This window comes from Carya illinoinensis, chromosome 3 (assembly GCF_018687715.1).
Source record: "Carya illinoinensis cultivar Pawnee chromosome 3, C.illinoinensisPawnee_v1, whole genome shotgun sequence".
NCBI classification, from domain to species: Eukaryota; Viridiplantae; Streptophyta; class Magnoliopsida; order Fagales; family Juglandaceae; genus Carya; species Carya illinoinensis.
The window spans coordinates 50,332,179-50,342,970 of NC_056754.1; the positions used below are offsets into that span (position 1 = coordinate 50,332,179).

A 10,792-nucleotide genomic window follows, 5' to 3' on the forward strand; every position below is an offset into this window, starting at 1 on the left:
TATTAAAAATTAAATAAAATATTATTATAATATAATTTTTTTATTTTATGACTTAAAAATTTAGAATTATTTATTATATTTTTAGATAAAAATTTTTAAAAAAATTATAATAATTATATAAAATAAAATAAAATAATTTTGTGAAACTACCCGTACTTTTCCAAGAAAGAAAAGCAATTTTCAAATTGGAATATATTATAGCATAAAGCCAATCAAAGGTCCCACCAGTAAGGGACACACTTATTCCTTTACAGCTAACTCTGCTCATCTTGTGGCCAAAGGTCGATCGGCACGTAGAGATATTAATACAAAGGACATCAAGACTTAAATCATCCTTCCGAAAAGCTTCCCCGTTGAAAAAAAGTGTCTTTTATCGCCCACCTTCTACTGCACTCCCACAGTCGCACCCACCCACAGGCCACAGTGCTAATAATGTATTAGGAATCGTCAATCCCTTTCCTGGCCTCCAGGCTCCATTCTGTGTTGGCTAGACCGACGAAATTCGACATCGGTAAACCAACCCAGATCCTAGCTCTGTCTCACATTTTTAATCCTTGACCCTGTACCCAAAGTATCTCTCTCTTTCTAAGCTTGAATCCTCTATTTCGGAGTAGAATAATAGTAGTAGTATTATTTTTCTTGGCATGGAGGCAAATAAGCCACAGCAGAAGAAGAAGAAGTGGTTTCTTGCGTTGGGCATCAGTCTTCTACTGTCTACCTTGCTTGTATTCCTCACTGTTTTTACCTCCTTCAACCCATCCTGGCGCTTCAACCACCAAGCCAACGTCAAGAACCAGGTTCCATCCTTCGTGGAATCGAAGTTGCGTTTCTCTTCTGGTAATTCTAAAGATTCGATTCCGAGGCTGGCGTACTTAATCTCCGGGTCGAGGGGTGACGGGGAGAGCTTGAAGAGGACGCTCAAGGCCCTGTACCATCCGAGGAACCAGTACGCGGTGCACTTAGACCTGGAGGCCTCGGCCGAGGAACGGCTGGTGCTGGCTAGTTTTCTGAGGAACGAGCCGCTGTTTAAGGAGTTCGGGAATGTGAGGATGGTTATTAAAGCGAATTTGGTTACGTATCGGGGGCCCACGATGGTGAGCAATACGCTTCACGCGGCGGCGATTTTGTTGAGGGATGGGGGAGACTGGGATTGGTTCATTAACTTGAGTGCTTCGGATTATCCCTTGGTGACCCAAGACGGTAAGGAAACTTAAAAACCCGTGCTGGTTGAATTTTGGGTTTTGCCACCGCCGATCAAAGCTGTTTGGTCATAAATTAAGTTGCTTTGGTACTAGCGCTTTAACTTGTGAAATGGTTATGACTAAGTATTTTTTCTACTTTAACTTGTGAAATGGTTATGACTTAAGTATTTTTTCTATAAAATTGAGTTCGGTGATTTGAAATGAAAATGGAATAAAATATTATTAAAATATTAAATGAAATGAGATGGAACACTTTCACCGCGCATGTCTAAGAGAGTAGAAAAAATATAGTTATATGTGGGTGATGGTTTTTTCTTGATTCGGTGTTTGTGAATTTTTGTGGGAGTCATCTGTCAAGTAGTTGCTGGTTCTGCTCATCCATTAATTACCATGCATATGATTTGTTATTTCCAGTTTTTGTTTATTACCCACTACAGATGTGTTTAATTTGCCGCTTTCAAGTTATTATCCCAAAAGTTGAGCTGATTGTGTCTAATTATATCATTCTTTTTATTAATTTGACTAATGTATATGGAAAATGGTTTTTAAAAAATGATACTAGTCTAGGGGTTACTCTCTATCGCCACTTTCTGATACATTCAAATTGTAACTTCTTTTCTGTATCACAGATCTGCTTCACACATTGTCAGCTATTCCAAGAAACCTTAATTTTATTGAGCATACAAGTGACATTGGCTGGAAGGAGTATTTGGCTCATCCTTTTTCTTTTGTCAGTTTTTAATTTTGGTTGAATTGGTTCAAAAGCAGCACAAGAATTGTCTGCAGAATTGAATAAAACTGTGCTTAAAAACTGCAAATCCTTCGAAATCCACAGGTATCAGAGAGCCAAGCCTATCATAATTGATCCAGGTTTGTATAGCCTGCGTAAATCAGATGTATTTTGGATGTCAGAGCAAAGGCGCGTTCCATCTGCATATAGGCTATTTACGGGTGAGGAATACTACTTCTGTTGCCTCTTTACTTTATCTGAATTTTTATGCCTTTTTTTCCCCACGCCTACTTAATAGTTTTAGCGCTTCCAATTGTTAGAACAGTACATGAAAGTTCATGAGTGACCCACAGAAATGGAAGGATTCTGTGCTATCATAATGAATATTAGTTATTATCTGCATTTCAGAGAGGCATAATGTAGGCTTAGGGACCCAAGTTATTTGACAATTTAGAGCATTCTGCCTTTAGTTCAAGAGTCCAAGACCTATTTTTATGCGGTAAGGGCTCCTAGCAGTTACTTCCATGCTGCAATAGGTTCCAAATGTGAACTTCTTTCTTATGAGATGCAAACATGATATCAGAATTTGATACAAATGCTTGTCCCTTGGATTTTGAAATGTTGATCCTAGATTTTTTTTTTTTTTTTTTTTTTGTATACCAGATCCCAGTTTTAACCTTGTAGTTAATCATGGTGTATGGTCGTTGATTTCTTCAGGTTCCGCGTGGATGATGCTCTCCCGGCCTTTTGTAGAGTTTTGTTTGTGGGGATGGGACAACCTCCCGAGGGTAGTCCTTATGTATTATGCCAACTTTCTTTCTTCACCTGAAGGGTATTTTCATACGGTTATCTGCAATGCCCCGGAGTTTCAGAATACTACTGTAAACCATGACCTCCACTTCATATCATGGGACAATCCTCCAAAACAACACCCACATTTTCTCACTAACGATGACTATCAGAGGATGGTAGATAGCAATGCCCCCTTTGCAAGGAAATTTGGCAGTAATGAGCCTGTTCTTGACAAGATTGATTCAGAGCTTTTGGGTCGCAATGTTGATGGATTTGTGCCTGGTGGATGGTTTAATCACAAAGGAAATGTAAACATGACTGTTCCACATCAGATCATGGCAAACACCACTGAACTCAGGCCAGGTCCAGGTGCTGAAAGGCTGAAGCGCCTCATCAATGGTTTGTTGTCAGCTGAGGATTTTTATGCAAAGCAGTGCGCTTGATAATCATTCCTGTGCAGAAATATGTCATCTTAAATCAGTAACCAATGGGAGTTCAGTCCTCCCCGGGTCACTTGATAATGGCCAACAGAACGGATAGCAATGCTTTAGGAACTAAGTGGGGAAAGGAAATAACAACCTTTCCAGACTACATTATCCAGCTTTACCTTCCATATCCAATACAATATATTTGTCGTTTAATAGCCCCAAATTGTAGTTTAACATTTAAATTTGTTTGCATATTAATGAAAGTTAACAGAACAATTCTTTGTCAATTTCCTGCTGCACTGTGCCTTATTTCTATTGAATATTTCATAAACACAAGGAAAAAGAGATATTATGTAAGCTGCCTCAGAGACTACAGGTATCAATGAGCAGCATGTCATTTCGTTTATGAATAACCCACCATTTTGGTTTCCGTTTATGAACAACCCACCATTTTGGTTTCACAAATTACCATGTAATTTTCCTTGGTACATAAATGGCAAGCAAGAAGACGACAAGTTACATTTAGTTGAATTGTAATCACAGGTGTTAAAACACTACTCATAGTTTCATTTAACTTTACTCTGTTTCCCTTCCCTGCACATGATATTGGAAAAAGAATCAAGCATCTTTCATATTTCATGTGCCCGAGGATGGCAAAGATGGCCTCTATCACACTGCAACCTCGCTTCTTACTCATGCCAGCCACTTTCCAACTTCCTCTGCATTCATTTCCCAGCCAGTCTCCCTATCTATCTATCTATCTATCTAAGTACCAGAATCAACGTCTCCCTTGGCTTTCTCCATGCTCTGTTTCCCGATTTCAATATTCGTATTAATTATGTTAAATATAAAATAATGAAATTTTATTTCTAAATCGCTCTTGATTTTAGGTACATGTCCACCAATGCGGTGGCAGGAATTAGTTTGGACTAAAGATTATGCCGCGTAGCTATTGAAATTGTGACTACGCCAAGATGAGAACATGCGGTAAGGATATAGACTCTTTTGTCAATTGAAATCATCTTCCATTGCTTGACCAAATTAGACGGTCTACGTGTAGTTCATACTGTCTCAAAATCCTATTCGAGCAACATTAGGCTCAGTTTGGATACAAAAAATATTCAATTCATCTCATCTAATCATTACAACTTTTTAAAATTCTTATACAAAATATAATAAATAATTCAAATTTTTCAAATCTTAAAATAATAATAATATCAAAAAATAATATTCTAATAATATTTTATTTAATTTTCTTTTCACTATCCATATAGCTATTTATCCAAGCTGAATTTTTTTTCAGCTCAATCTGGAACCCGCATTACAAAACCCGAACCAATCAGGTCTGAGTTTGGTTATAAGACCCAAGTTTCAAGTTTAAAATTCGGCACCTGGGTTATATATATATAAAACCCTACCTACTGAAATTCTCTCTCCGTGTGAATCTGCCGTCTGCGATCTCCTCAGCTCCTCTCTCCTTGCGAAATATGGCAATCTCATCCCTCTCAATCTTCTGCTTTCTTTCTTTCAATCTTCCAAACCCTAGCTCTCAATATCTCTCTCGCCCAAAGTCCAAACCAAAACCCTAGATCTCTCCCACCCAAATTGTATCTTCTGCCCTCTCCCTAGCTCAAACGGAAACCTTATCCTTCAGAGTTTCCGACGTCCTCTCTCTCTCACCTTAAATGTTGCAAGAGTCGCATGATATCTTTATCATTTTTTTATTATAGGACCATCAATTCGGTTAGATAATTGGAGACCTATCTTTATTCAACTTTTGTTTATCCGTCCGCAAGCATGAACAAGAAAAACTAAGAAAAGAAAAGAAAAAAAAAATTATATATATATATATATTTATATCTAGTTAGTGCTTGAATTGTTGGAGAAATCCTTGGTAGGAAGCAGTGCAACAATTACAATCTCCAAAATAACAACCCAAATAATTAATCATATGTTTATTTCACTTAACGAATCAAGCAAAATGAGTTTTTTCTTCTTTTTTCGTTTTTCTTTCCACTCATTCATCAGCAATCTTCACAATTTTCTTTCCAACGTTGTCACCGCTGAAGAGTCCAATGAAAGCAGAAGGTATGTTCTCTACACCAGGAGTGATATCTTCAAGGGCCTGCATATTTCCAGTACAAAGGTGATCGGAAGTTGTTGATATGAAATCTGAGTATACATTCATGTAATCAGCTGCTAAAAACCCTCGTATTGTAATTCTCTTGTACACAACATCAAGCATGTCAGGAGCAGCTCGCTTTCCACTTGTGTATTCGGAAATTACACCACAAACTGCAACTCTACCAAAATTATTCACGTTAGCAACTGCTGCTTCCAGCATCTCAGACCCCACATTGTCGAAATATATGTCGATTCCATCAGGGAAGTACCTGCAGTCCAGAAAAATATATGTATATAACCTCTTTTTTTAGAGCTAAAATTTCAACCTCAAAAGACAATATTTTGAGGTTTTTACCCTTTCAAAGTTGACTTCAAATCTGTTTCATCCTTGTAGTTGAATGCCTCATCAAATCCAAGCTTCTCTTTGAGCAATTCTACCTATCATAAGTTCATCATGAAATAAAGTTTCAAGTTTCAATGGAGCATACAAAATCAAGTTTTCCTCTAAGATTCAAACCATTTGCATTGCTTTGAAGTTCAATTTAAGAACAAAAGGGTTGCACGCATGCGAACCTTTTTCTTGCTCCCAGCACAGCCAACAACATAGCAACCAAACAGTTTGGCGTACTGTCCAACCAAATTTCCAACCGATCCAGAAGCTGCAGATACAAAGACTTTCTCGCCCTTCTTTGGTTGGCATACTTCAAAAAACCCACCATAAGCCGCCAATCCACTAAACCCTGCAGGAACAAACAAAGGAAGAAGTTGTTAAGGAAAGTCTTCAGGCTAAAAGTAATAAAATCTGGACCAATTTTGGAGGAACACAGGTTCTCAATAATGAGTTTCTTGTTCTCGTAAGTGCATGTCGAATAATTTAGGGGTAGAGGTAGAGATGAAAATTTTGAGTTTGAAACGAAAGTTTAAAATATTATTTTTTAGTATTATTATCGTTTTAGGATTTGAAAATATTGTATTAGAATTTAAAAAAATTAAATTATTTATTATATTTTATATAAAAATTTAAAAAAATTATAATGATAAGATGAGCATTCTAAGTTTGAGACGAAAATATTGAGCTACCAAACCTGCTCAACTTGGAATCACTAAAAGCAAGGCTCCCACTTGAGCTAACCCCATGAAGTATTTGGTTCAATTCAGTTGGCAAGGAGAAGGGCTTAGGGGGATCTAATTACCTAGAATTCCAACGTGGTGAGTCAGTAGAAATCCCATTGGATCCAATTTGCTTAACATATTTCCTTCTTTTTGTTGAATCAACCCAAATATGAAGGGCTGCACATGTACCGTTTTCTCTCTTGGTTTATTAGGCACCGTTTAGTGTTTTGTTTTATTAGACACCTCCCCTAACATTATGCAACAGATTGTGCACCGTAGAGGTATGCTCTCCTATAAATAGGAGAGTTTAAATATGCAGAAGTGGGGCGGTGGGCAGGAGAAAGGCAGTGGGGAGAAGAGAAAAGAAAGAGAAAGAGGGACGTGAGAGAGAAATAGAATTTTGTAGAATGTTTTGTAAATCTCGTACAAATTCTATAAAAGAGGCTCCAGTGGATGTAAGCAATTTGCTGAACCACTTTAAAATTATTTTGTGTAATTTTTAGACAGACCGAAAGTACAACAATTGGTATCAGAGTTCTGGTTCGAGCTGTCTTAAAATTCAAGTTGCTCAAAATCAATTTTTGACAACTCCAGGGTGTTCCTTGCGTTGAGACGAATCCGTTGCCGCAAACGGAATCGAAAACGGAGGTTGAACAAGCCCACACGTGCCCCTAGAAGATCGGCGCGTGCATCTGCTGCAACTCATGCGCCCTCACGCGCATCGGAGGTTGAAGATGACTGAGCCACACTCGCCCCATGCACTCCAGAGGAGGAAGACGCATGTCAGACACGCGCCAATGCACCCCCACGCGCCCTACACAGGTTCAACGCGTTTTATACACGCACCTCACGCGCACACAGAACTGTAGCGTGTGTGATCCACGCGCCAACGCGCCGCCTAGATGCCCTACTCAGCGCGTGCATCCCAAACGCCAGACAGATCAGAGCCGTCCTTTTTCAGATCTTTGTTGGGCTAGATCTAAGCCATTCGGAGTCCGATTTCAACGATCAAATAGTGCTTTCCAACTATTTGGATCATTCCGGACTCATCCGTATGGTGGAAATGTTGGGATTCGCCACCGGTACTTTTGATCTGAACTGTCCATGAGTTGCAGATCATTTTGGGCTAGATCTACGCTAGTTGGAGTGCCATCGCGATGATCAAATAGTGCTGACAAACTATTTGGATCATTCCGGACTCATCGGTACGATGGGAATGTTGAGATTCGCCATCAGTACTTTCGATCTGAATCGTTCACAGTTGCAGATCAGTTGTGGGCTTGATCGTAGCCAGTCGGAGTCGTGATGGACTCATTTGTTTTGGGCTTGATCGTAGCCAGTTGGAGTCATGATGGACTCATGTGTTTAGGGCTTGATCGCAGCCAGTTGGAGTCGTGACGGACTCATTTGTTTTGGGCTTGATCTCAGCCAGTTGGAGTCGTGCCAGACTCATTGGTTTTGGGACTTGATTTTAGCCAGTTGGAGTCCAATGTTGCCAGACTCAGTTCGTTTGTGCTTGATTTAAGTCAGTTGGGATCGTGAAGTTTGAGGAGCAAACTTCAGATCATTGGACGATGCTGATTAACTTGTTATATCAGCATGTTTTTTGCAGTCATACAACTCATGAAGTATAATGTTATTAAGAGAAGAATCGCAACGGATCTCATTATGGCTTTCTTTGAAAAGCCAATTGCAAATAACAAAGTGCAGATGAAGAAACAGTTCAATTTCAGAAAAGACAGAAGATACTATTGTTGCCTAATAGCATTTGACGTTGTGGTCAAAAGGATGGGAGTTCATGAGAATGGCTATGAGTAATTCTGCAAAGAAGTCAAAATTGAAATTTCTTAATGTAAGAAATCTTATCCTAGATAAAGAGGTGCGCAGAAGAGATTTTGGCAAAATCTCGAGTTGTTGGTCCTGAATGTTGTTAGTAAGGACAGAGGCAAGTCAAGATCTGGACAACAGATGACTCGCTAAAAATTGTGGCAAGACAGGCCACAAGAGACTGCTAAAATCAGGAGAAAATTGTGAATGATGCTGTGAATATGGTGACTGAAGAAATACATGGCGTTGCATTTCTTGCAGTGCACAATGCTGTTAAAGACAGCTTGAAGACAGCAGTCATTCAATAGCGTTTTCTCAAAAAGACATGGAAGGTCACGAATGATTCATTGGTCTTGGCTCGTGGTAATGGTCGTGTGAATTATATGAGGAAGTAAAAGGAACTCAGTTTTACTTTTCCTCATCTAAATCTAAAGAAATCTCCCTAGTCCACCACATGAAGTAAAAGTGTGAGAGATGAGAACAAAACGTCAAATGTTCCAGAGATATCTATACCTAAAGTTGATGATCACATAACTGCCAAGACGATCAGACCTCCATGGTGGTTACTACCTTAAATTATATCCTGCTGAATGAAGGTAGTGAACTACGGTATATAGAAAAATCTTGCAAGAAGGGAGATTATGCAAGTCGGAAACTGCACACAAGATGGGCACATGCGATTGAAGACAGCAGCAGGATGATGAGTCAGTCAAATCAGAGATGGAGACCTCAGCAACAGGTTCTCTGATATGTGTCAAGGTCCGTGCGAGACCATTGATTCCCAGTGTAGTGGGATATGTGTTGCCCTATATAGATGTGTTGATTAAGGGCATTGTACGTGATAAACTAAAGTTATGCATCACTTTAGTTAATCTTCTAATTTGAAGACATGAGCTGTAAAATTGTATAGATGATAAGGGATCATGCTGGAGATAGAGGTTAGCATGTTGAGAACCAGTCTCCAAGTTAGAGATTGGTGTGATTGTAGGATTATAGAGCCTGGTTTGAAAGTTGTAAAGGCGCCAGGTAGATTGTTCGCTCAGTTGTGATTCGAGCGAAACTCAGTTTGCTCAAGGTGTACATGAGTGCGGACTCATAGACTCGAGCGAAAAAAGAATCCTAAAAAGTTGAGATTGTGCAGTAAAGCACTTGTAAATCTCCTCTGAAGAAAATCTCTTACAAGCTCCGTGGATATAGACGATGCGAATGCATTTGAAGATGCATTTGGAGAGGCATTTAGACATCTATTTGAAGACATACCTGCAGATGCATTTGATAGCAGAAGTCTCTCATGTCAAAGAAATAGGTGCATTCATTTGAAGAATGAATCAGTTTGCAAGCAGATTGGTATGGCACACTTGGGTGGAGGAGGTGAGTCAGTAAAAATCCCATTGGATCCAATTTGCTTAACATATTTCCTTCTTTTACCACGCTATACTCTCCCCAGGCGATCAAACCAACAACCAAGTCATCTTTCTCGAACTTGGAACTCCCAGAAGCCACAACTCTAGCAACACCATATGCATCAATACCCTGTATCAATCCAATCCATATATTCACAAAACAACTCAGAAATTACATCAGTTGCAGTACTCATAGAAAACAACCAAAATCTCTATATTATATATCTTGGCAAATTAAGTATGTATCACATACGTAATTTGGTATACGTACCTCGCTTGGGGTTATGCCGATAGAAAAAATTATGGCACTCTTAGAGGAGCTGTAACTCTTCATGCGGTTAAGCTGGTATGGGTCAATCGATACATAGAGATTCTTCACTACGACATCGTTGGACCCAGGCTCCACTGTTAGAGCAGGAGATGCAGTCTTCAGCTCGAAATGTGACTCTTCTAATGCACCATCGATGTGAGTCTTTGTTACTATGTACCTGTTGGTCACTTCCATAGTTGTAACTCTCCCCAGCTCTTGATTTGTGCCGTTTGAAGGTCTGTGCATGTTTCAAGGTCTATTATGATATATATATATATATATATATATATATATATATAAGAAGCTAGCGATACAAACAAGATCAAGAGAACTGTATGATTAGTACTCTTTTGGTTATTAGGATCAGTTTAGCAGAAAAAAAAAATAAAAATAGAAACAGAAGAAAGCGTTTTTCTTATTCAGAGCAACCTTGTTGGATTGGCTAAAGTTAAAAGGACATTTTTTATGAATGTGAGATGAGTTTAGCTTTTGATTATTCTATTTTTATTAACCCCTATTGGATTAATTATTATTTATATATATATAATAAAATAATATGAGATAGATTTAACTTTCGCTATTCACATCAAATTCTCACATTAAATTATCTATTTATTCATTATATAGTAATAAAATAATTAATAATTAAAAAATACTTATTTATTTAAATTATTAATTTATTTGATTTTATCATATTTTGCCATTTTCTATCCAACTTAAGTGGACATGAAAATGGTTGTGAGACAAAAAAAAAAGAAAAAAGGAAGAGAAAAATAACTCATAAAATATGTATTTGATAAATGTACAGAGACTTCCAAGTTTGAAAATATTTTTAGAAGTTACTCTAGCTAAAATCTAAATAT

General features: G+C 38.2%; 2 protein-coding genes across 2 annotated transcripts; one reads left to right on the top strand and one right to left on the bottom strand.

Annotated features, from left to right (window-relative positions):
* Positions 1–328: 328 nt before the first annotated feature.
* Positions 329–3,439, top strand: LOC122305130 (beta-glucuronosyltransferase GlcAT14B-like). The gene is made up of 4 exons (XM_043117461.1): positions 329–1,200; positions 1,832–1,907; positions 2,038–2,153; positions 2,650–3,439. Exons 1-4 carry the CDS (start codon positions 645–647, stop codon positions 3,165–3,167), a joined length of 1,266 nt encoding a protein of 421 aa, XP_042973395.1. The 5' UTR covers positions 329–644; the 3' UTR covers positions 3,168–3,439.
* Positions 3,440–5,092: 1,653 nt separating this feature from the next.
* Positions 5,093–10,124, bottom strand: LOC122304927 (2-alkenal reductase (NADP(+)-dependent)-like). Its single transcript, XM_043117190.1, has 6 exons — positions 9,891–10,124; positions 9,575–9,749; positions 9,397–9,476; positions 5,850–6,044; positions 5,632–5,714; positions 5,093–5,545 (listed from the first exon to the last, which is right to left on the bottom strand). The coding sequence occupies exons 1-6, from the start codon at positions 10,122–10,124 to the stop codon at positions 5,170–5,172; spliced, it is 1,143 nt and encodes a 380-aa protein (XP_042973124.1). The 3' UTR covers positions 5,093–5,169.
* Between the last annotated feature and the right edge of the window lie 668 nt (positions 10,125–10,792).

Bases quoted from the DNA above. Each gene is read 5' to 3' on its own strand.
- LOC122305130 (XM_043117461.1), top strand. From the start codon at position 645: ATGGAGGCAAATAAGCCACAGCAGAAGAAGAAGAAGTGGTTTCTTGCG. The intron at 1,201-1,831 runs GTAAGGAAACTT...TCTGTATCACAG, and splicing joins TCCCTTGGTGACCCAAGACG to ATCTGCTTCACACATTGTCA. The intron at 2,154-2,649 runs GTGAGGAATACT...TGATTTCTTCAG, and splicing joins TGCATATAGGCTATTTACGG to GTTCCGCGTGGATGATGCTC.
- LOC122304927 (XM_043117190.1), bottom strand. From the start codon at position 10,124: ATGGAAGTGACCAACAGGTACATAGTAACAAAGACTCACATCGATGGT. The intron at 6,045-9,396 runs GTAAGAGATTTT...GACTTTCCTTAA, and splicing joins CGTCTATATCCACGGAGCTT to CAACTTCTTCCTTTGTTTGT. The intron at 5,715-5,849 runs GTTCGCATGCGT...AACTTATGATAG, and splicing joins GTGCTGGGAGCAAGAAAAAG to GTAGAATTGCTCAAAGAGAA.